We start from the raw sequence: 27,056 nt of genomic DNA, 5'->3' as shown, positions 1-27,056 counted from the left end.
CATCGACACACCTAAACACCAGGGTTGGGGCCGACTGCTGGCGCGCCACTGCCGGTCTAAAATAAAAGACGACGTCATTGGGACACAGAATGGGATTTTTTAAGGATTTTGGAAGGTCAAGACAAACAACATTTATTTTGACGACCGCATAGTGTTATCAGTTACATTACATTATAATACAACTCTATTAAATTTAATGAAATGACGTATTTTGGTAATTGTTGACAATAAGTCAATAATATGATAGATCATGGAATATGGATAAAAATAATAGTAAGATGTATCTGATAATACTACCCGGACTCGCAAAAACAACACCATTGAAACTGTGTGGGCAATAATAATAGTTAAGATAATAAAATGTATAAAGAAACTAATTAAAAGTGTATAATAAAATATTTTGAAGATAGTGAAATAATTAAGAAAATTTTAAAATTATTTAACGAAGAAAATTTAAAGGCCTCTAGGCCAAGAGCTTAAAAATATCATATCGTAATAAAAATAAAAATGAATAATACATAAAACTACTTAAATATTATTTTGAATAACAAAAATAACTTTATTTATGAAAGGCTAAAATAAAAATTTGCAAACACACAGTGAAACAAAACACGATTAAGCTTAAATGTATAAGATGAACCTAAGGAGTTGAAATATTTACACATGCCTAGGACAGGTATAGATGGCAAAACGAAGACAGGGGACGAAGACAAGTCACAAGGTTCAAACGACACACGGGGCTATTCGGAAACTAGTCTAGACAGAGAAAACACTATTCTACTTGAGAACAAGTAATACAGTTTTAGTATTGATGATGACATAAGTCAACTGTTACTTGTTCCCAAAGCTGTAGGTGAAAAAAAACCGACAGAAACCCAAAAAAACTCATGTCCATCAGTTTCGAGTATAAAAAACCTCCAAACTGATAGAAACGGCAAACAAACTGAAGAGACAGTGTCTAAACTACCAGGAGAACAGGAAATTGAGACAGCTGATGAAGCTCAACAGAACAGAAAGACCTAGCACAGAGTGGACAGAAGGGAGGCGCGACTACTTGGCCATTGTCGGCGTTGTTGTAACGGTATTAACTTTGCTTCGTTCGGTTTCTCTACTGAGCATCTGGCCCAGCAAGGCGTGCGCAGGCGTCGCATGTGAAGCGTTGTCTGCTGCGCCCGCGGCTGCCCCTCGTCACGCCTATCCCTGCATTAGAGAGAATCACTGGCGGCGCGACGCGCGTCCTGATATAAACACGCTAGAACTTACGGGTGACATGCTTTGAGTCGAATGGAAGAAATAAAATTTAATTCATCAATGCCGGAGCATCTTAATTTCTGAAATTTGATAATTTCAGTAAGATTGTACTGTACACTATAAAGTAATGAAAAGAAAATATAATACTGAGATACAAGATGAAAGTTAATTATCTGAAGATTGAATTAGCCCTGAGACAAATTTTGTTAGTGTAATAGTAGGTACCGTGAGTTAGTATTTTAATCAAAATATCTGTTTAATATTCCAAACTACACAAAGGGATATTCGCAAACGTAAAACACATTACAAAATTAATATCGCGGCATTTCCTAGGCTTCAATTCAAAGCTCAGTAATTAAATTAAATATTTGTGGGGATTCGTCTGCAGCGAGAACTTCAAAGGTATTGAAACCCCTGAAGGTTCTACATTCGCTTTGATTTTATTGCTTGTGTGGAAATGACTTAAGACTTCTGCTAATGTTACAACCGGAATAAGTGGTTACGCGATACTCTTATTGGTATAAGTTAATAAAAAAATACGAGAAGACTTTGTTATACCCTTTTCAGAATTCAATTCAAATTGGGACTTGAAATTTCACGGTCTAAGCCTGAGGTTACTATTAAGTTTATAGCAAGTTTTTAAAATCTAATATGCGTAGGTAAAGGTCCAACTAGTCTCAAAACAACGAAATTTTTATAAGTTTGATTTTGTTTACTTTTGGAGCCATTCATACGATATGACAATTGTAAATTCATTTGCGACACGCTTCAAAAATATACGTTTACACGCATGAATGCGGAACATATTATCAACAAACCAAAATATGGTGAAAATCCCAGTACCCAATATCTTTTGTCTTGTACAATGATCGACCAAATACAAAAATATAGGGCGATAAAAGTTTTTGTTCTCCTGTCGTCGTTTCATTGAGATATTATGATACACGGGCGCAACAAAGGTTCTCATCCAGGCATAATTCATTTGGTACAAAAGAGCCGTTTTGTTAAAAATAAAAGAGTATAGGAGAGGAAGGGAAATGGCCGAAAATGCGGAGTATATTTTGCTGTTGTTACAAGGGTTACTAAAATGTATTGAGTATATTATGAACAGCACCTTCGTGGGTAGAATTTTACCTTAATTAATGCCAACCAATTGTTAAGATCTTTTATTTACGAGTAGTAGGTACGCACATAGACATACATAAAATAACTGCACTCATGTTTCACACAGCTTCTTAGTTAAATGTGCATTCAAAGCAAAATTCAGTATCTATGACGAATTAGCATAAAACATAAAACACACACAGAATATCTGATAAACAGAGTACTCATCTGGATACAGTTTCAAACGGGCTAATTTGAGAACTAGCATTTCTGTCCAATTAACTGCATTTGTGTGCAAAGCGAATAATCCTTTGCAAAGCGGTCAAATACGTCGGAATCCATCCGTAGTCTGGCCGTTTACCAAATGCCTGGGCAATGCTGACTTTGTGCAGTCAACTTTACTTTATACACAGTCTGGGAGACTTGATTGAGAGAAGCCCATTTGAGACTTGATTGCTGAAGTTAAAATAGCGTAGTTAATTGGAAAAAGAGATAATATTGAAATTGATTTGCAGGAATAGTTTTAAAGCGGGACCTTAACTTACTCGTATAAAATTAAAAATAAATGCTATTAGGTTCCGTGGATACATTGAGGATTAAAAATTGATTAAATTATGAATAACCGATTTTCGACGGTTAAGCTTTTGTACCTAAACCTAAGCTAAGGGTTAAGGGTGAAAGAGCTTTCACTGTCACAGCGGTGGAGCATTGTTTGCAATCACAAATTATATGAAAATAGCATTGACTAACGCAAGGGAACTAAGGTTAGGAGGATTTTATTGAAAATGAAATAAAACTGATATTTATTTAGTCCAAGAATATTACAGTACATGATCTGGTTACTGTTACATTCAGAATAAAAACGGATTACAATTTATACAGTAAGTGTGTACTAACAGCATCACTGGACTCCACACTAGGATTCCCTGTGTCGTGCAGACCAGTCTTCCTATTGAAGTTTCGAGATAAAGTGCGTGCATTATTATTGAATGATCAAACGAACTTACCAAGTGAAGTTCGATCTAAATTATCCTGTTTTCGCCGAAGAGATTTATTTTACCATGTAGTACCCTGTACGACAAGCCAATCCGCACACAATATTCAGCGCAGTAGTAGTAAAAAACAAAAGAGCGGGCAACCCCNTAATGTTACTCGTACAACCGGAATAAGTGGTTACGCGATACTCTTATTGGTATAAGTTAATAAAAAATACGAGAAGGAATTCAAATTGGGACTTGAAATTTCACGGTCTAAGTCTGAGGTTACTATTTAAGTTTATAGCAACCAGACAGATTTTTAAATCTAATATGCGTAGGTAAAGTTCCAACTAGTCTCAAAACAACGGGATTTTTATCGTAATCATGAACTCTCAGTTTGATAAGATTGATTTGTTTACTTTTGGAGCCATTATACGATGTGATCATTGTAAATTCATTTGCTAGCAAAAATATACGCTTACACGCATGAATGCGGAACATATTATCAACAAACCAAAATATGGTGAAAATCCCAGTACCCAATATCTTTTGTCTTGCACAATGATCGACCAAATACAAAAATATCGGGCGATAAAAGGTTTTGTTCTCCTGTCGTCGTTTCATTGAGATATTATGATACACGGGCGCAACAAAGGTTCTCATCCAGGCATAATTCATTTGGTACAAAAGAGCCGTTTTGTTAAAAATAAAAGAGTATAGGAGAGGAAGGGAAATAACGAAAATGCGGAGTATATTTCGCTGTTGTTACAAGGGTTACTAAAATGTATTGAGTATATTATGAACAGCACCTTTGTGGGTAGAATTTTACCTTAATTAATGTTCCAACCAATTGTATAAAATATTTTATTTACGAGTAGTTGTTGACTATAATAATTGATTGATACGTAAAAGATACTAATCATAAAGTCGATAAAAAAACTGAAGTGACATTGCCACTGAGTTATAAGAACTGATAAGTAAATCGTTAAAGCATAAAAGTAATGAAATTCAAATTCTTTAATGCGTTATTAATGGAGACAATGCGATTCAATTGCGTGGAAGACAGAATATGATACGTACCTACATAAAATAACTGTAATATACATATTTCACACGGCTTCTTAGTTATACGTGCATTCAAAGCAAAATTCAGTATTTATGATGAATTAGCATAAAACATAAAACACACACAGAATATCTGATAAACAGAGTACTCATCTGGATACAGTTTCAAACGGGTTAATTTGGGAACTAGCATTTCTGTCCAATTAACTGCATTTGAGTGCAAAGCGAACAATCCTTTGCTAAGCGGTCAAATACGTCGGAATCCATCCGTAGTCTGGACGTTTACCAAATGCCTGGGCAATGCTGACTTTGTGCAGTCAAATTTACTTTATACACAGTCGTCTGGGAGACTCGATTGAGAGAAGCCCAATTGAGACTTGATTGCTGAAGTTAAAATAGCGTAGTTAATTGGAAAAAGAGATGATATTGAAATTAATTTGCAGGAATAGTTTTAAAGCGGGACCTTTACTTACTCGTATAAAATTAAAAATAAATGCTATTAGGTACCGTGGATACATTGAGGATTAAAAATTGATTAAATTATGAATACCCGATTTTCGACGGTTAAGCTTTTGTACCTAAGCTAAGGGTGAAAGAGCTTTCACTGTCACAACGGTGGAGCATTGTTTGCAATCACAAATTATATGAAAATAGCATTGCTTAACGTAAGGGAACTAAGGGTAGGAGGATTTTATTTATTTGCTTCAGGCTCCTGCCAGTTTTCAGAACCGCTATCGAAATGAAAATATCTCGTAAGTTAATCTGATTAAACCAGTTGTTTTTAAATATTTGCTTAATGACTATCCCAACTATATATATATAATATTATAAATGCGAAAGTAACTCTGTCTGTCTGTCTGTCTGTCTGTCTGTCTGTCTGTCTGTCTGTTACGCTTTCCCGCTTAAACCTCGCAACCGATTTTGATGAAATTTGGCATAGAGATAGTTTGAGTCCCGGGAAAGAACATAGGATAGTTTTTATCCCGGTTTTTGAAACAGGGACGCGCGCGATAAAGTTTTTCTGTGACAGACAAAATTCCACGCGGGCGAAGCCGCGGGCGGAAAGCTAGTATCAAAATAAAGATTAGAAATATTTATTGTCGCAACGTTTCTTCTTTTGTTCCAAACCTACGTTGCAGAACTTACAGAATCCATAATAATGTTTTAAAGTTCTTTTGTAGCTAACGCCCGTATTCACAAACATTTGATTACATTCATGATCATAGTTATGTTTGTGAATACGGGCGTGAAGCTTAAAAGCTAGAAACGCAAAAAAAAAATCAAAAAGGACATTTTTAAATTTTAATCCTTTATACGTTTGTAGATTCCCGTCATAAATATTAGTTTACCTCTAGTCAAGCGTTCACAAAGGCAAGGCTGTCAAAATAACTCCTTTTCTCAGCCACAGTAAATCACGTTAGACCCAAATTGATATACCTGCCTAATCCGACATCCAAGGTACAGCTGTGCATATTAGATGGGCCACACTAAGTGTCCTGAATTTTTAAGATGGCAACCCGAATCGTCTATCCAAGTAATCTGGTACAGCTCATTGGAAGTCAATTTGTAAAATTTTCCACTCTGTTCTATTTGTTTAGGTACTTGAGCTGGCCATTTTCATTGAGTATTGCTATCTATATTTTGATTAGCAAGGAATATTACGTTATTACAATGTTTTTAAAGTTCATATTAGTGCAAAATGAGTAGGTACAGGATTTCTTTGGTTACCATCTTTTCCTGTCAGTTTTTTTGCAATGCCCTAATTACGTGTTAAATTTACCTACATCTGAAGTATTTGCAACATTATAATTATTTAGAAGTTAGTTATGAAGTTAGTTTAGAAGGCCATAAGTAACAGAGCTTTAAGCTTCGATCTTATTAATTATTATCATGAAGCCGTAAGTTCAGAGCTGACTAATTTAAATCAGCAAACCCTCTCTAAAAAGGCTTTCAATCTACTGAAGAAATTGCATGTCAAATTGCGATCTGTGTACCTTCAAGGCCAGTCTCTCTAATTACAGTTTCTTTGTAATTAGCTTACCTTTTGGCACTCGAGATGAGAAGCTTGTTTGACGAAAGGCTTCCTTTGCCATTTTCAGTATTTTTCAGCAGGGTTGCCGTGAATTTTACGGCTCATTCTTAGAAATTTGTATTACGTACGTACTTTAATAATTGCACTTAACAAATAGTCAAGTTTTGACATGTAAGTATTTTTTATATTACATAATGAATGGTATAGGTATGGCTCGAAAACTATCAAAAATCGCGGAACATACATGGGGGTAATTTGGATAGCCCTAGTGATGCTCTACCTCTGGGCTTCGGCTTAACAATACTTTTTGGGACACCCTGTATAGTAAAAACATACAGTTTTAGAATTATTATAGCACGTCTTATTTCATGTGACTAGGTATTTTACAAAAAGCTCAGACCTCTTCATAGGTAAACTAAAAGGATTTTATAGCGCTATTTTATTTATATGGAAACACAGTTTGATATTCCATGATATCGAAATTAACATTATTCATACAAGTAGATGGATAACAATTTAACAAAGCAAGAATTACAAAAAAAAGTAAGAAAAGGTAGCTGCAGTCATATTTTTTGTGATGTACCTAGGGCAGTATTTTACCTGTAAAGTGCGTATCCAGAAATAAAAAAAGTCTTGAGAATTACTCGTATTATGAAATGCTCCGACATTGATTTCTAAAGATTGAAAGCGAAAATATATTAGTTTAAGCCATTAGAAGGGTTAAGAAAGAGTTGGAATAGAAACGAAAANCCCTAGTACATGGGGGTGATTTAGATAGCCCTAGTGATGCTTCGGCTTGACAGTACTTTTTGGGACAACCTGTATAATAAAACATACAGTTTTAGAATTACACGTCGTCGTCACAAAGCACGTCTTTTATTCCTATTTCATGTGACTAGGTATTTTATAAAGAGCTCAGACCTCTTCATATTCTATTATTTATGTGGAAACACAGTTTGATCTTCCATGATATCGAAATTAACATTAATCATACAAGTAAGTAACAATTTAACTAAGCAAGAATTACAAAAAATAAGTAAAAAAACGTAGCTGCAGTCATATTTTTTGTGATGTAAGGCAGTATTTTATCTGTGAAGTGCGTATCCAAAAATGTAAAAAGGCTTGAGAATTACTCATATCATGAAATGCTCCGACATTGATTTCTAAAGATTGAAAGCGAAAATATTAGTTTAAGCCATTAGAAGGGTTAAGAAAGAGTTGGAATATAAACGAAATATCGAGTTATTGGAATCAAATAGAATTTATATCGACGACGTAAACCGTTTGGGAGACGGATACGATCTGAAACATAAATGTTATGAGAGGTTTTCTCGATTTATCAAAATGTTAAACTCGATTACGCCCCGCAAATCGATTCTATTGTCTTTATACATATAAGGAAAAGGAGGTCGGTTTCATGACGGGATAATCGTAATAATGTTTGCCCAATAAAAAGTATTTTTGAAGATACGAGAGCTTCGGATCTTTTTCAATTCAATTACTAGAATTGAATTCCTTATAAGAATTATCGGATGAAAATTACATGGAGTAATTTTGCTATTATTACACTTTGCTATTTAAATAGCGGTTTAAAAACAAAAATCCACTTCAGTCCCCAAAGTAACAATACTTTGTTCAAAAATTCCGTTTTACGATGTTTAGCTCTCACAATCGTAAATTTTTTCGATCATAACCATAAAAAATGTACATAAAACCGACACGACAATCTGGACAAGTTAAATATCTGACAATGTTTATAAATCTCGTTTAAATTAGTATTATGTAAGGTTTTAGAGGACTTTGAGGAGCGTAATCTGACTTCAATAATGAAACCACTTTGTCAAAGGACTGAGCTACAAAGAAAAAGATAATACATACTTGGTCTCATCTATGTACACGGCTTCTAGAACTTTCGCTGCGTACTGAAGGTTCTTTTGTAATGTCTCTGCTGATATTTCACCTCTGTTTAATTGTCTTAGGAGATAGCGTAATCTGTGGACAAAGAGATGAATAATTAGTTAAGAAATTGTTGCCCTAATCTGAATATTAGAGGCTTATAAATAAGGCTCCGGATGAAGTATCTACCGATTGTGATAAACTGTCTTAAATTTCTCATTATTAACGTTATTTGACACAGAAATACTGCTATTGTAGGTAACTATGGGAGTTTGTGTAGTTTCTAATTTTTACATAAATGATTTTCCTTCAATACCTATTCAATATCTTCGTTTTTAATCTTAACTGTAACATTAACGCAGTCTACACACCAAACTCGCCGATCCACCTTTATGAAGTGGTCGACTTTTGATATTTTTTCAAAAGTCATAAAATGTAGTCGATGACATGTTTCTTTTTAAATACCTAAAGTCACAGCAAGTTAGTCAAAGCCGGGCTGTCAGTGGGCTTAAGATGAGTTGAACCCCCTGATTTTAACCGTAACAATTACATTAACCAGTGCTTTTTGTATGGAGTTTGACAGATTTTGACGTTTGTCAAAGTTAAAGTAAGATGGTGCAACCCAGCCTGAATGTGTAGACTGTAGAGTCCTTAAATCTTACTATTTAAGTGATATATAGTTACGACCATAAGTAGTTACATTTCTGTTACAAAATAGCTTCCAACTAATATAACCACTAATTATAAGATGCCATAGTGTTTATTTTGATTTGCTGTCGTCCGATAAACTAATTTTTATCATCTCCACTGTGTGAACTAAATTTTTAACTATTGACAACTATGTATGTACCCACATGAAAAGTCCTTTGAAACCGCTTCACAACTGAAATTAAAATTCACTGAAACTATTTCAACGTTGAAACTCACAATATTATGAAAGTTTTGCGGCTAGTTGACGAACGAACTTCTGTCTGAGTACTTCTTAGAATTGTAGTGTCGGTATGTTTGCCAGGAACGACTAAAATGTTGCCTAGAACTGTAGAAAGGCTTTCAATACATGGAATCACTTCATGTTTCATTCTAACTAATATGTAGTCAATGAATTTTACCTGTAAAGTCTCGAAAACTTCTATTCCAAAGAACTATACCCGTACGTTATTATTATACACCAAACATAATTCAAAAGAAAATTGTTTGAAAAGCTCGAGGGAAGCTCAAGGCTTGCATTTGTAATCGAAACTGAATTATGAATCTTCTGCTTTCTTTGATGTCTGTTAAAATGCATTATACACTTTGAAGACACCCTGTATGCAATTTAGTGATTCCATCGCAACGAATTCGGCCTACTATAAATTAAAATGGGACATACAATCGCAGCCGCACATTCGCTAACAACTACGAGTATTTACGACTGAATCCAGATGAAATATATATTTGCGTTGGTGGAAAATGAAAATTTCGTTTAAGCACTAGCGAAAAGAAAATTATGAATTTTCAGGATTCTATTATAGTTCAATTATTAGTTCGCAGTAATCTAATAGGTATTAATATCATTGAAATGATACCTACTTCATTGTAAATATGGAAAACTGAGACTAGGCTTTTAGTTATTCTGAAACAATATACAATTATTATAATTATGTAACAGCTGCAATTTTACTCAACTCAAAGGATTTCCAACAGAAAAATACTCAATTGTACTTTCAAAGAATCTTTTGTGAATGGAATTACGGTTCTTTATTTAGACTTGTGTTATGAAGCGGTCTCAAAAATCTCTGCAATATCTAAAAGTACATTTTTTCCCTAAATGTTTAGTCATTTATTTAGGGAAAAAAGATCTCGTCGCAATAATCGTTCAGCTCACTTTGTCGTGTACCGAATAGATTCCCTTATCCAACACCTACAATATTCAGTTCGCCCGTGATGCGTATCAAGAGCTCACCTTTGATGGTATTTCGATAGTGAAGGGAAGGCTAGATTGCTTTAATCTATCGATAGTTTTGTACTATGTGCATGGATTATAATTTGTTGCAGAATATCACTTACCTATTTTTGTAGGTTTAGTAGGTAAATAGATATCAAGTATTTGTATTTATTAAAACAGTAATTTTTGCTCATAAAAAGCTACTGAAAGATCATCGGCCCATCATGCCGAATCCCAGAATATTTTACTCCACCTTTCGTTAGTTCTGCAATAAATGCGGTCGACTTTCTCTACTACTTTACCTTGCTACTTATAGATAATTTTAATTATTTTAGTCTTCTGTCACATGACGTGGTTCCTCATTAAAACTCTTAAGTACCGTGACGACGGCTACGATATCTCTCGATATATGAATAATGTTCATCGATGGTCAAATAATCGATACTTACACAACACTAGTAACTGTAATAGCCCTCAATGGACGTTAAGGGACTCCGAGTGCGGGCCGCGGTGATTACTATTTGTATTTTATTATATGCTTGGGACATCCCCAATTGGATTTTTATTGTCTTTTTCAATTACTTAATACGAATGTGAGCTCTTTGCCGTATACGATTAGATTGTTCAATTCGTGTATTTCTTTGTATTTCAATGCTGCGGAAAAGTGCAGCTTGTTTTTATTTGAATGTACCGTAGAAGAATGCCGGTTGTTTTATCTGAAACTGTGTCAAACGTATAATAACTAAGTAGTTTTGGATATAAAAATTCGTATCCATTTTGCTTCGCAATATTTTTATTTCCTCGTGAAACATGCAGCTGTTCTTTCAACGCCAATGGGAATTTCGAGATTTTTGTGTACATTGTATTTTACAGTTTACGCTCGCGGGTTCTGCGGGCGAACATATTTTGATAGGATTTCATTTGCAATATTAATTGAAGTACGGCGCAATGTAATTGTATTTTCCGTATAATAATGGTTCTTTTAAAAAGAGCTTAGATAAATATCGTTAAATTATTGAAATTATGAAGTCAGACAATACCTTTTAATTAAGTAGGCTTACGAATGAAATCAATATTAATTTTGATATTGAATATTAGTGACGCTCTCACGTAATGTAGAAATCAATGAAAAATTTTGTTTGATTGATTTATGTAGATCAATCAATAGACTGAGAATTCGTTCGGAACGTTAATGGTCCTGGGTTCATGTCCCATCTGAAGCAGTCTGTCTGAAAAATCTTTTCAGATCAGATTATAATGGCAAGCTTAGATATACATACCTATTTATTTATGTATTTACCTATTTATTTATTTATGTAGTTTAGCTTAATTTACTCGCTGAAAGTCAGCGTTCGGAGACGTTCGAGTACCTATCTCGTTCTACGATGAGGAGGTTTTATTTGACACGAAATCGATTTATGTCTTTGTTTTAATAAAATCCATAAAAGATTAATTTTATGCAAATAGGCTTTTAAAATGCGCATTTACATGTTCATGTTAACCCTGCAACTGCTCTAGGATAATAAATGTACCTACCAGTGGCAGTGGTGAGAAGATTTTTTTTTCATATATTTCGTCAAAATAAAGATTTTTATATTCTATTCTATTTAACAATTCATCCCGGGTGTCTCACAATGCACATCTACAATCAATGCGCTAGATCAAACGTTCGAGCCTGTTACGTCCAGTTCACTGATATTACACGAGCCATCATGGCTGCCTGTTACAATTAGATGTTGTAAATACTAATAGAGTTAGGCTGAGTTGCACCACCTATATTTAACCGTATTAGATCGTTTCATCCACGAATACGCGCCGTATTGTAGTGTTATGTGTGCAGTTATGCAATCATGAATGATTTTAGCGTGTACCGATAACACTCAAACATTAGCGGAAGAATGGTGGGGTGCATCTTCGTGGATGAAACGATCCATAACTGTAACAAATACCGGTGTTTTCTGTATGGAGTTTGATAGATTTTTGACGTTTGATATATTTAAAGCAAGATGGTGCAACCCAGCCTTTGTCAAATCAATGGTATTTAGCTAGCTTTTCCAAGTAAGTTTTGTACCTATAAATTGAAAGAACTGGCTGTCTGATTGTAATTGATAAACACACAACTTACTTTACCACGGTCTGCGCTCAGAAAACTTTGAAACCAAGTTAGTTTCTGCAGCGCTGAGTACTAAACACACAGTAAGGCTGGGTTGCTTGGTCTTACTTTAACTTTAACAAACGTCAAAAATCTGTCAAACTCCATACAAAAAGCATCGGTTATCGTTAATGTTACGGTCAAAGTTCGATGGTGCAACTCAGCCTTAGTAGGTATCTCTCTTTACATGATGCTGACAATTCTATTTAAACTAAATAACTAATAACAAGTAGACCAATCATCCGAAATATCAATCAATTTGTTCAGTGACGTCGTCTACAATGCTCAATGAAGTGACTTTGTTATACTTGAAGGTATTTGCTACAAATCAAACAGTCAACTTTGATTGTCAATTTTATCGATATAAAGTTCGAATTTTCCCGAACATTCGAAGATTTTCTACAACTTTGTAAAGCTCTCGTTCATTTGGGAATTCGGGTCTCGCGTCCATCGTAACAATAGGTTAAATCAAGGAATTCAATACTCAGGAGACAGGATTACGTAATTTTGACTACTAGTAACTAAGCGCTCTACCTATTTATAAATTATTCTATAATTGTTACAATAACATTTTAGTGATGTTCTTGTTACTATTTTAACAAGTAAAAGTGCAGTAAGTAGGACATTATCCGTGACTTAATTAACTGACTATAAGTAGAGTAAAACTTCAACCACACCAAGTCAGCGCGATCATAGACAAATGACAGGTCGCGCGACCCATGACAGTCCGCGCGACCTGTCATTGGCCTATGATCGCGCCGACGATGGCGATCTGCCCGCGTTGGTGTAGTTGAAGCATGAAATAGTTCTTGAGCCCCGGAGTTTCTCTACTTTGTAGTAATGATAAATTATTGACACTAATGACTCTCGTCTCATACTCATTTTATTCTATAGTCTCTAAGGTGATGATAATTTCTATTTTCATGACCGATGTTTTAAAAATCTTGTATCTTAATTTCCGTGGTACTTTTAAGAAGGTAGGCAGATAACGGCATATCAAGATACAGCAGTATTTAGTTGCTTTTCAACGAAAATGTATAGTTTGATGAGCTGTTTGTTATCTGTACCTACCAAAAAGCTTCATAAAATGTAATTCCCGGGTATCCCAGTTCCCCTTTTTCAGTGATATCAAGCAGGATAATTGACCTTATCTGACCTTATTTCGCATAAAATTGATACTAATGAAGATATTGGCCTGGAATGTTCTTCAATATGTACAATATTGAACGATATTGCTTTCGTAACAGAAATAAACTTGACTTTTATGTTATGCATACCTTTATTAAATAGTGAGTATATTGTGAACATTCTTTGTGTTCAAACACGTCCGTCAATCGTACTCAATGTAAAAAGGTGCACCGAAAAGGTTCACCAGTCTCCAGTGCATGAATACGACTCTCTCTCATTTTCTAGAGTCAGATAGAGGATTTAGCCTATCTTTACCCTCACACAGGCCAGAAGGGTTAAGGTGGCCGCCCACACACAAGTCAGAAAACGGCCTAAGAAATATGCGAACATCATCGCATATTTCTTAGGCCGTTTTCTGACTTGTGGGCGGCATACGCGGTACGGAAAGTTTACCGAGCGCCTATATTTCAATAGAGCGTTCCTGATTGGCGCGGCATGTGCGGCAGCGGTGCGGCACAGACTCAGAACAAGACCGCGTATGCCGAGCGTGCTGATTTCGTGCCGCTGCCGCGCCGACAAGTCAGAAAACGGCCTTAGTCGCCTCTTACAACATCTACGGAATGAGTTTGAGAGGTTGTCTTACCTAAGGGCGGCCTTATCGCAGGCGTCGGGCGTGTCGACGGCGGGCAAGTGCTCTGTGTCAAGGTCGAGCTGGTCAAGCTGCTCGTCTGTGGGGGTCGAGCAGCTCTCGGTCTTGCTTCGACTGGACGACCGGCGGACTATGGTCAGGGCGCCTTGTTCTGTTGACAAAAAATAAAAAAATTAGAGCTTGCTTTGGTAATTTATGTAGGTGCGGGCTATAAACAGTAGTTGAATGGTGAATAAAATCCTGCGTAAAAGATTTTCATAATACAACAAATATAGACAAAATAAGAAAAAAAAATATAAACATGCTGGTTTTGAGAAAAAACTTATGTCTGGTAAAAATATGAAATGACGTATTTACAATCTTTATACATTTAGATAAATACCTACATGCTCTTGACTACACGAGTATTTTACGCACCTAAGTATTTTATGACGAGACTAACGCCCGTATTAACAAACGATGCTTGCTTAAGTGAATCAGCAAATCGAACGCACAGCTTTGAATGGAGCTCTGTGATTGGTTCGTGTGTCACCCTGTGCGTCCCCTGTGCGTCCACGCGCACTGGGTGACCTCATAGTAATGTTTGTGAATACGGGCGTAATACATATAGCACTCGAGGGCGAAAAAATTTCGTCTCTACCAAAATCTCTTTGTTTTTAAATGTTTTATGTAACCTATATTCTTAAACATCTTCACCGAATAAAATACATCTAATTATGCAAACACAATTTTATACGTTTTTAATTTAATTTAATACGTTTTTATTATGTGTAAATCAGTTTTTAGATTTACCGCAATATACTCAAGGACAAGGAAAACGGTCCTGTATTCATGAGGCAAGAGGAAGCAAAGTTTGTTGCTCAAGTTTGGAAATGTCACGTTCCCATTTACCTCTACATACTTGACTTTTATCGCCTATTTAATTGGGCATCGTTACTATTTTCTTGGTTGTTGTGTACGTTTTCTTTATTTGATTTATAAAGAAGAAGCAAGAAAGAAAAAGTTTCAACAAATAAAACTAAGTAGGTATTTAAGAAGGCACCAAAATAGCATAATTATGACATTCGCTCAGTATTTAAGACGTTACGGCAGAGAAAAATAATCCTAAATGCATATATTTTATTTTATTTGGAAAATAAGTATACAGTGAAACGCTAACAGCCAAATAATATCTGCTTCAAGAAACTATACACTATAGTCTATCCAATATAGCTTGATTAGAATGACGGCTGTCAAACGAATGTGACTAGTGATGGGTATGTTTCGTACGGTTCACATAGATGTATCGATAAGTTTTCGAAAAAATGATATGAAAAAATGCACCCAATTTTTCTTCATATATCTTTATTCATAAAAATGACAATTATGATTTAAATTTAAAGACAGTAAAATTTAAAATTCATGTCAAGGGTGTACAACCTAAGTCGTAGTCATTATCATCAGTGTTCTTCAGTGTTTTTTTCCTCTCGCTAGAGGGCGGTGGGCATCTCTTCTAAAGCAACGGTGCTATGAATACCCAAAAAATTACCGGTGATTGATTTCCGATGTTTGATTATTTAAGAATGAAATGTTTTTTGGTTTTTAATAGTGAACATTTAGAAAAACGTATAACTTGACTTAAATATGTTAAAAAAATTGTTAAATATGTTAAAAAAATAGTTTTAATTTAAAATGACTTAAAAACAAAAATTTTAAAATTACTAATGATAAAAACTATTTACAAAATAAAAAATACTTCACCCCCAGCGCCGCAGTCAGGAATGGTGCCCAAAAGGCTGGCAGCATTGCCACGTTGAATGGCCAGGCTAATTCTCTGGCCGAAATAGCTGCCAGCCTTTTGATCACCGGTCACCTCGGTGAGCCTCTTTGCCAGTTCCTTATAAAAGGAACGAGCGCTTGGACCCCATGGTTTTAATTTAATATGACATTTGTCGATATGTCCCAACACTAACATTTTTGTAACTCGAGATAACCTTGTAGAGACGTCGTTAATACTCTAGCTTGATTTTTATAATTTCGAATTACTACTTATTGGTGTAATTTAACGCTGCATTTACACGAAATTATCATTTTTATTGGAAGCACTGTCGTCGAAAATATTGTTTGTAGGTCAGACGTGAATTATTTCTTGTCCGCCAATATTTAGCTCTCATTGATCGCTACTACAAAGTTATGTCGTTACTTTTGATGACAGCTGTCATTCTAATCAAGCTATATTGGATAGACTATATTCACATTATTTTCGTATAAAAGACAAAAGCTTACGCTTCCACGCAATCTGTGCACATGTCGTGACAGCTTTTAATTAAGGCTACACTATAAACATTGTGTATGTCTGTTAGCTGTCCTTAAATAAATAATTAAAAAGCCAATGTGTAATCACAATTATTGTTTTGTACACCGTCTTATTGAATTCATAGTTCAATTCCAGTATCGTAGAAAGACCTCGCAATAGCTCTTCAACTAGTTAGACGGAAGGTAATAAACATTGGCGAATGTATGAGTGGGAAGCATGAATATTTAGCCTGTGTCATCGTTGACAAACAAACGCTCGTTTGCCGAAGCGTTCGAGCGTTGCAGCTATTTATTGTTTAGTTAAACGTAAGCTAGAATGGACAATTATTGGTCAACCACGTTATTGCTGTTAGCTGTGGAATATGATATGAACCATTAGTTTAAAATATTTTTGGCAAATAAATCTACACATTAGATACGAAGCAATAAGTATTTGTGTACATATTTAAACATCCATTATTAAGTAATACATTGTCATCGCAATGAAAATCATAAAAATAAATTAACTTCAATATAAAGTAAGAAATAGAGTAAGCGTAAAAGCTAATACATTATGCATTTTACGATACCTATAAAAATACAGACATGAAATGAAAGACAGAGAAAACATTGAAAATACATATAAATCAAATGAGTAATATCTGTTCTATACATAAACAAATACAGTTTATCAAACACGAAGTAAGCAACAAACATCTAATAAAAAACATAAAACTTGTAAAAGAGACGTAAAATGAACGCAATGTACTATGCTAAAGAAAAATATTTACTCGCGTATAAGAGAAAATATTGGCCAAATGAAGATACGATATTTTCCGAAACCGTTTCAGATGTTTTTTCTTTCAGTACTGCATTATACAGGTTGTCCCAAAAAGAATGTGCCAAACTTGAGAAGATGAGACCATCTATACAAAAAAAGAAATAATAAGTAAAAGTATCACCGTTTCAGAGATATGATTTTTTTCATGTTTAAATCCCCTATTTTGAGCCTATCTCTTGATGCTCTGTGTACAAATGAGCAGATATTTTTCAAGACGAAAGAGAAGAGATAGACTCAAAATTGGTGCTTAAAAAAACATGATGATACTTTTACTAAATATTTAAAAAAAAATATAAATCATAGTATAGTTTTATTATCATAGTAGTAGTCCATTCTCCGACCAGGTGTTAAAACACCACCCATTTTCCGGCTTTTCCAGTTGACCAAGAATTTTTCTAAAATTTTTCTGTGGATACTTGACCTCTATTTAGAAACATACTAAAAATATATAAAAATTGACAAGGATAAAAAGTTTCAAGAGTATCTGGGTTGAAATGGTCATCGATTAGTCTATCATCTCCACAAGTTTGGCACGCTCTTTTTGGGACACCCTGTATACTGGCGTTTTTGGTTGGCTACTTGTTTACTTTGCAAATAAACAACATGCGGTATACGAATTAAGCCTGCAAAATATTTATGTATCGTTTTATTAAGTCCTGAATTCGGAAGTACGAGTAACTTTGATAATAAATTCTTGGTTTTGGGAGAAGCTTTTTTACTGCAAGTCGTAATAGATATCTCAAAATAATTGATGAAATCCAATAAAACACTCAAGTGAATAGGTATTTTTACCTTTTTTGTCCTTCAATGTAAAGTTTTAAATGTTCAATATGATTTACAGTTACATATCAAGAGTTGTCCATTCAAATATGAAATCGGGGTCATTACATACAAATGCATAGAATGCTGTCTATACAATCAAGTTCTTGTAGTGTATAGTCGACGTTAACAGCGATAATACCAGTACACCTTCAACTCAACAATCTACGGAAAATCTATTACAAAAGAAAACATTCAAGTTTTACGACGATAGAGTTCAATTATTTTGCCCACTCGCTTGCTTTTACAGTGCAAAATAGTGCATCCGTTTCGTTGCCTTTTTGCTTGAAGCCGGCCGTTTTAATGCACGTATCCTTTTCAAATACAGCGTTCAATGGATACGGAATATTGGAAAACTTTAAATAAGAGCTTTTAAGAGACAGCAAAGGCATTGCTAATTTTACTGCCAGCTTAGTTTTTAGCAGGGATGTTACGGATATGAAGTTTCGGTTATGTATACGGTTACGGATATTAGAATAATATTATGTAACCGGTTTCGGTTACGGTAACGGATATGAAATTATTTCGGATTATCCGAAACTTTCGGATAATGACGGTTACGGATATTATAATTTTAAAAATGTAAAATTCAAATAGCAAGATGCCGCGCAACCCTTATAGGCTCTCTACTATGATAATGGTAAAATAGGCGGGGGTATTAGATTGTGCCAGGGAATGCCAGACAACTTCAGACAAATTATATTAAAAAAACATTCACTCCGCCTTTATCCGAAACTATCCGAAACTTTTGAATCGGTTACGGTTACGGATATTTTTTTATTTCGGATATCCGATAGTTTCGGTTACGGTTACGGATATCCATAACATCCCTGGTTTTCTGGCGGTCAAGCTGTGAATTCTGGCTATAAAGGAATTATAGTTGTGGGATTTGGGAACAAGAGGCGGTCAAGTTCTATTGCTCAAGTTTTGAGCGACTATTCGGAACACAAGTAGGTCCTCTAAATGGTGATCAAAACTCCATTTAAACTTATGAATAGATTTCGGTTTAACTGTGATTGATAGAGTTTTAATCCTCCTAAATTAATGCGAAGGTTTATGTGGATGCTGTATGGATGTATGTTTGTTATTCTTCGACGCAAAAACTATAAAACGGATTTAAACCACCACCACCTTATTTTAACTATAACAGTAACGTTAACCGGTGCTTTTGTTTGGCGGAGTATGACAGATTTACGTTTGTCAAAGTTAAAGTACGATGGTGCAACTCAGTCTTTATCTACATATATATATATATATAAAAGAAAGTCGTGTTAGTTACTCCACTTATAACTCAAGAACGGCTGAACCGATTTAGCTGAAAATTGTCAGGGAGGTAGTTTAGAGCCAGGAGAAGGACATAGGATACTTTTTATCCCGTTCGAAATAAAAAAAATCTGCTTATTTATTGTCATTAAGGCGGAACAAAGTTCGCCGGGTCAGCTAGTTGTTTATACATCAGAATAACATAAAGGCTAAAATTTATAACGATCTGTGACAAGCTAAATTTCACGCGGGCGATGCCGTGGTTAAAGCTAGTGTTTAAATAATGGCGAATTCAATTAAAGCCCTGACTACGGATTCATATTTGAGTATCATTTTATAATACGAGCTTAAAAATAACATCTGCTAAAACTTTGCAACAGCGCAACAATTTTCCCGGTTTATTATTTTACAGTTGGCACAAAATGGCGCCAACAGTTCGTTGTCTTTTTGCTTGAAGTCGGCTATTAATGCACGTACCGTTTAAAAGTGCGTTTGCGAATTTTGCGAATACAATACGAGTATAATGTAACTGGAAAACAAGCGGCGTTGGAAAACTATGAAAACTTTTTGGATGGTACACTTTTTTTTAGATTTAATTGTTTCAGCAACTATAATATATACCTAGTCAAGTAAATAGTTAATTATTTATGTCTCATTAACTACATACTCGCAGTCAAGCAAATAGTTAATTTATATTAGGTAATTTACAAGTCGTTGTTTTTACTTGTTTATTCGAAGTAGGTACTAATCCGTTATACAACTTGATTAAGCAATTTACCCGATTAAAAGGGAAACAACTTAATTTGGAATCAAACTAGATTTACTTAACATTAGGTCCTTTGAGATTTCCTATTTTATTATTATGATAGTTCAAACACGTAATTGAAATTTCGGGAAATCAATGAAGTAAGTATTTCAAAAATTAATTTATGTTAAATAATATTTGAGTTCGTAAAATCATAACTTAGAGCTACAATTTGGAAGGCCATATTAAATAAACCGCCAACTAGACTGCTCGTGAAACCGGCAAATCCTGTAAACACACATGCAGTGCAAACCATATGGCCCTTCAGTTGCCATGGCAACGGGGGAAAGTCAACAGAAACCGGCAAACATCGGAAATGCTACACGGATTGCGGACAGCTCTGAATAACAATTTTAGTTGACGCTTTTTTGTAACCGGCATAAAGTTGCGAAAGAGATATATCTGTGTTACGTTTATAACCTTTTTATTGCTGAATGTTATAGCATTGAACTATCTTGAAACATTTGTCTTCTCACTCATCCATATTTTGGACACTTAAGAGAATTATATTCTGCTTCGTGGCATTTTCTGGGTGCACTCGTGTTTGGTAGAGCTACTGTTTCCACTAAATACTTATGAGTTTGCTACATGTCCGTGTATTTCTNTTCTCCCCTAGATTAACGAGTATGTAACTCGTAGTCAAGCAAATAGTTAATTTATATTAGGTAATTTACAAGTCCTTGTTTGTACTTGTTTATCCGAAGTAGGTACTAATCCATTACACAACTTGATTAAGCAATTTACCCGATAATGATGGAAAACAATTTAATTTGGAGTCAAAATAGATTTTCTTCAAATTAGGTCCTATGAGATTTCCTGTTTAGGTAATAGTTATTATGACAGTTCGAACAAGTAGGTACTTGAAATTTTCAGGAAATCAGTCATTCCAAAAATTTGTAAACATAAACCACCAACTAAACTGCTCGTGAAACCGGTAAATCCTGTAAACACACATGCAGTGCAAACCATATGGCCCTTCAGTTGCCATGGCAACGGGGGAAAGTCAACAGAAACCGGCAAACATCGGAAATGCTACACGGATTGCGGACTGCTCTGAATAACAATTTTAGTTGACGCTTTTTGTAACCGGCATAAAGTTGCGAAAGAGATATACGAGTATATGTGTTACGTTTATAACCTTTTTATTGCTGAATGTTATGGCATTTAAATATCTTTAAACATTTGTCTTCTACCTCATCCATAGCTGGGCATTAACTCGTTAATCCGTTAATCGTTAATTAACGAAGTTAACATTTCTATTAACGGATTAACTTTTAAGTTAACTTAAAAAAATGTTAACGGACTCGTTAACTTCCGTTAAATTATCCTAAGTCCGTTAATCGTTAATCCAGTACCTACTATTTATCAAAAAAATACAGCAGGTACGCTGAAAAACGTAAATAAAAAGTACGTACGGGCTTCCAGAATTCCAGAACCCAAAACAAGTTTTTGTAACCAGATCACTAACGACACTTGTTAGTATGTGTGGGACAACTCTTGCAACTGAATTTAAGACCAGTTTTCCTGAACCGATTGAGCTGAAATTTGGTATACTTATGTAAGTACGATGACAATGCAATGTTATGGTACCATTGAGCTGGTCTGATGATGGAGTCATGAGGTGGCCATAGGAACTCCTAAATGAAACGGCGGCATCGCATCGAATTTGGGTTCGTTGGATTTGTCTTTTCGAGCACTTTAGTACTGATGATGATGTCCAGGGTCCTGATGATGGAGTCAGGAGGTGGCCATAGGAATTCCTAAACGAAACGGTGGAAACTTATCGAGTTTGGGTTTGCTGGATTTGTCTTTTCGAGCACTTTGGTGCTAAATTGTATTGTAATTGAACCAAGGCTCTGAGATTGAGATACTTACTACTAAAAAGTGAATAAAATTAAATAATTAAAAAACTTTTTTAAAAACAAGCTTTTATTCTGAAATGCAGTTGTACTAAAACGAAAAAAATAATTGTACTTATGCAAGGTTCAAAAAATTTCGAAAGCTTGTAGCGCAAACATAAAAGAGGAATAAATTCCATGCGCGATATAACCTTGCATACAATTATTTTTTTCGTTTTACTATCGCGTGTTAACGAATTAACGATTAACGTTAACTTGCGTTAAATCTTGCGAAATGTAACGTTTTAACGTTTAACGAAGTTAATTTTTTTATTAACGGTTTAACGATTAACGAAGTTAACTATTTGATTAACGGTGCCCAGCTATGACCTCATCCATATTTTGGACACTAAAGCACAATTACTTAGTGAATTAAGAGAATTATATTGTGCTTCGTGGCATTTTCTGGGTGCACCCGTGTTTGGTAGAGCTACTGTTTCCATTAAATACCTACTTATGAGTTTGCTCCATGTCCGAGTATTTANGTATTTCTCGCAATAAATAAAATTTGAAGAGGTCCCTTTTACTAGAATAACAATATAATATCAAACGAAAAGAAACCGAGCCTTTTGGAAATTAACATGAATTGCATTCATGTAGGTATGCGACATATGCATTTTGCATTCAGTTTACCAAAACGTCCTTAAATTTTCTTTAGCAAAGGCCTTCAATATCGTTCAGTACGAACTAAGCCTGTCAAATTCGGGGAAGCCTTGCGGGGAAAACCCTTCTTAATTTATCGTACGCGCAAAAGGTAAGTAAAAAAGAAAATATTTATGAACTACCAAATAAAATACTATTCCGAGAATGTTGCGTTTGATATACGCTCATAAAAATATTACAATGCGATAGGGAAACATGAAAGAAAGCTCCTCAAAGCGAAATCTGTTTACGTACGATAAGTGTGGCTAATCCTAGTTTCGGTGAAGTGTAGGTAAATGTAAGTATTGGGGTTTGGGTTTATGTGAGAACAGTTCTTGGGGCAGAAGATGTTTGGGAAAGATAGGATGTTTTTATAGCGACAAACTTAGATTAAATTGTGTTAGCGAGCCAGGCGGACGTAAAACAAGCCTTATAAAATAAACAGAAGAAAATGTTGCCTTAAATATAAGGCTGAGGTGCACCAACTTATCCCGTATTTTTTTATTTCAATTCCAAAAACTGCGTAACATAAAAGTTATTCATAATGACGCGTACTTCAACGTGCTTCGAGTGCAAATAATCATATTAATTCTAAGACATTATAAAGTTGAACGAAGGCCATAAATAATGCAGCATCTTACGCCAACTACATCCAACTCCAGGTAATGCCAATAGTCAGTCATTGTTAAAACTCTGATTAAAAGTAATTATAAATTCACTCGAAGAAAGTTTGGACTTCGGCGCTCGCTCACGACATTGATGGCGCGCCTCTAAAATATTCATTTTGCACCGAACTTTCGTCGTAAATGTTCTTGAGCTAGTATGAATTTTTCGTTCTCAGATAGGGTACTAAAGGCAAAGATATCAATTTGTACCGCTTTATCTAAGGCACATAATGTATACTATACTTTCGAGGGAACGGTAACCAGTTCAGACATCCTTGCGAAAAAGCAAAAAAGGCCCGGAACGCACTTGGTCTAACTTTTATATTCTTCTGATTATATTCGTTGCTGGTTTAAAGATAGTGTATTCACCTGGACTGCCCTTTACTGGTTGGATTTGATTATTATCAATCAAAAAAAGGATCCTAGTTATAACAGGACTTGTTGACGAATCTTCCGTTTTGGAGTTGTAATGATAGGAACGAGAGGTATAAGTTATCTCGTAATCTGTAGCAAATTAAGGGCAAAAAGTGACATTATCAGAAGATTTAGCGCCAACCAAGCGTAGCCGCGGAATAATACTAATCCTACTAATATTATAAAGGCGAAAGTTTGGATGTCAGGATGTCATGATGTCTGGATGTTTCTTACTCTTCAATCGTCAATGGTTAAAATCTAGAGCGCTGGACAAACTAATGTTTTTGAAGTTCATAAATATTCATGCGGGGGAAGCCGTGAAACGCCATCTATCAACATGATCTAACAGGGGTAAAATGAGGCCCACGCGTACGAAGTCGCGGGCGGCCGCTAGTTTACAATATTTTGCCTATAATGTGCCCCACGTCTGACCTCAGTCATGTAATCTAAGTTATTTTTGTCGGCTAAATATTCAATGAACTGGGACCAGGCCTGATTCAAATTCAGCCTGGATAGTCAATCTCATTATTGGAATAAAACGGAATCGGAATTTTATTCCAGGGATAAAGTGAGCTGTAACCACTCTCGGTTCGAACCGATAATAAAACATACCACGTAATTACTGAAAATGTATTGACAAGTAAAAGCTCGTAGCTTTGCTTGTTAGATTTTTTTTCACATTTTAGATATTCTTGACAAAAGCTCATTAGCCATTACTTTCGAATTATTGCAGTTTTTTTTAAATTTTTTAATGTTTTTTTTTAATTATTTAAATTGTGTGTATAATCCATAAAAATGATAATTGGACAAGTGACGAAAATTGAACAACTCTGATTGTACATCATTTATTTACTTCCTCCTTCACCCATCTTAGAGAGAACAAATAAATCAAAAACTGTCAAGGAGATAACCCTGAAATTCCGTCATTTGATTCACCGCTACTGGGTCATCAGGTCATCTTGAATTTACAATCAATGTAAACCACAGTACCTACTTACGTATGCCACGCCAAAGGGATGGGCAGATGTCTACGGCGTTGCCATGGGGACGGCCCGTAATTCTTCAAACCCTAAGGGCCCTTCGTCACTGGATTGTAAAAATCTATGGAGCTATTCAGGTCTATAATCTTTGGTAGGGGTTAACGAGACGTGTTAATGTTTTTCTTTACTTTTAATAAAATAAGTAGTGACGTCTTTTTTTCTTGCGCTGATTCTGCTCCACACTGATGGCTGGAGCCTATAATGGATGGTATTGTTTGTTTACACTTACAATGTCACTGTTTTGTTGCAATTTCTTACAAAACTTGCGCGCAGAAAGCAAATCTAGTATACCGTACAATCATCAAACTTCTAATGCTCATAACTCAGTTCAAACTGAGTTTAGAGGTATGCTATACATGTCATAGTAAGTTTGGTTTATAACACTATTTTGTAATCAAAAAATAAGGCTTGGTCGATGGCCACGCGGAAAAAAAAGACGTCACCTTCCATACAAAATCTGGCATTACCATTTATCATTTCACAAAACATCAATACAATTTCTGCAAAACATTTCAGTCGGTTTCGATCTGAAATTCACATTGACATCGAAATAAAACATTTTCTGTGGGAATACGTGATGCGAACGTTGATTTAGTTGAACTGAGTTAAGGGAAATGCTAAAGACTGTAGAAAATAACGGCCTTTGTTGGTCTTTGTACACATCAAACACAGAGTTTCGTGCAATTACCTAGATTTTGAACTTTTGAATCGAATGCTCGAAATAAAATAGACATCTATTTCATGCTTTCTAAATTACTTATATTTATTCTTCATAATATCGATCATATCTACTTTACTTATTTTAAACAAACTGTCCTCTAGGTTGTCAAAACTAAATAAGATCGCTTCATAGCGATAACACTATCTTTTTTTGTTTTATGTGGTTTACAAATAGTGACATCTATTTATAACCTATAGTAACGCTAATACCGGTTGCAGACCAAGAGATAAGCTAAGTTAATTTCGTTTAGCTCGCATAGCTGACGCAGTTTCCCTTAGAATTGGCATAGTTTTCAGTCTACACACGACTATGGGAAACTGCGTCAGCTATGCGAGCTAAACGAAACTAACTTAGCTTAGCTCTCGGTCTGCAACCCGCACAAGTGCAAAGTTTCTCGGAAGGAAGATAAATGTTGCGAAAAATTTAACATACGTTTTATAAGAAACAATTCCCTGCTTCAGAATCCAGGTCAAGTTCAAATTCTTTAATAAGCTCTTTTCAGGACACTTCCCAATGCTCTACCAGCACTTCAGGACAACATATCAGTTGTTGCTAAGAAGAAGATTAAAGTTAAAAGAAGAAGCTCTCATCCATACAATAGAGCCATATTATTATCAGATAATATTATTATTACTATTATTGTGACTCGTAAAGTCTTACGCTATAGATGTACTGGCACCAATTAAATCTTTATTATTTCTACCTTTCAGAGTTGATAAATGACAGAAGAAGAATAAAACCACATTACTTCGTACCCTGTAAACGGGGGTGTAAAAACGTGCCACAGATTACGGTGGATGTAATAAACTAAGCTGTGACGTGTCGTGACGTCACGTGCGTGCGCCGGCCGATAAGGGCGTGTCACGTCGTGGTAATACATAGTCGTGATCTTGTCGCTGCGATAGCCTCACAGGCCAAGAAGGAGGCTTCGTAAGAAATTGGCTTTTATACACAGATATTATAAAGAAGAAAGTAGAAAGTCATAAATTGTTCTTATTCGTTGATGGCCGCAAAGGCCAAGAAGGATAAATAAATAATCTTCGTAGAAAATTTACCTTTATACACAGATATCATAAAGGACTTAATAAAGAAGTCATTCTTATTCTCTGATAGCCGCATTAGGCCAAGCAGTTGAATCTTTCTACGAAGGATGGCCTTTTAATATCATAGAGGACGTAAGAAACTCATGAATTGATTGCGATCGCGCGATTGTAGGTAGTTGGAGAAGATTACAATTAATATAAAGTACTTATTAAAAAAAAAAAACAACATACTGCATGTCCACTGCCACAAAATAAAACTACCGTTGTTGTTTATGAAATTGCTGCAAATGAATGAAATTACACATTATATTTTTATTGAATCAAACTTTGAAACCGTGAGATCCAAATATTTATAAAACGTTTTTGAGTGTTGTTTTTTAATACGAGCCTAAAATAACTAAAACAAACCAACCGTAGAAATAACTCCATCCATGTATTGAATGTTTATTTACA

At 35.0% G+C, this 27,056-nt stretch overlaps 1 protein-coding gene across 3 annotated transcripts in view; it reads right to left on the bottom strand.

The window, feature by feature from the left end:
• Window positions 1-27,056, bottom strand: part of Pde1c (Phosphodiesterase 1c) — a 52,219-nt gene that overhangs the window by 23,113 nt on the left and 2,050 nt on the right. For 2 of the 3 annotated variants that reach the window (XM_028320506.1, XM_028320507.1), the window contains exons 2-3: window positions 14,173-14,329; window positions 8,308-8,421 (exon numbers count right to left, since the gene is read on the bottom strand). In XM_028320506.1, coding sequence (XP_028176307.1) covers window positions 8,308-8,421; window positions 14,173-14,329 — 271 coding nt within the window. Of the gene's footprint in view, window positions 1-11; window positions 57-8,307; window positions 8,422-14,172; window positions 14,330-27,056 lie in introns of all 3 variants that reach the window. The other variant, XM_028320505.1, reaches the window with a different exon arrangement.

This window comes from Ostrinia furnacalis, unplaced genomic scaffold (genome assembly GCF_004193835.3).
Source record: "Ostrinia furnacalis isolate ACB-3 unplaced genomic scaffold, ASM419383v2 OfSCF7393, whole genome shotgun sequence".
Lineage (NCBI taxonomy): Eukaryota > Metazoa > Arthropoda > Insecta > Lepidoptera > Crambidae > Ostrinia > Ostrinia furnacalis.
Note: the sequence above shows the minus strand (reverse complement) of the source record. Positions and strands in the feature narration are given on the sequence as shown.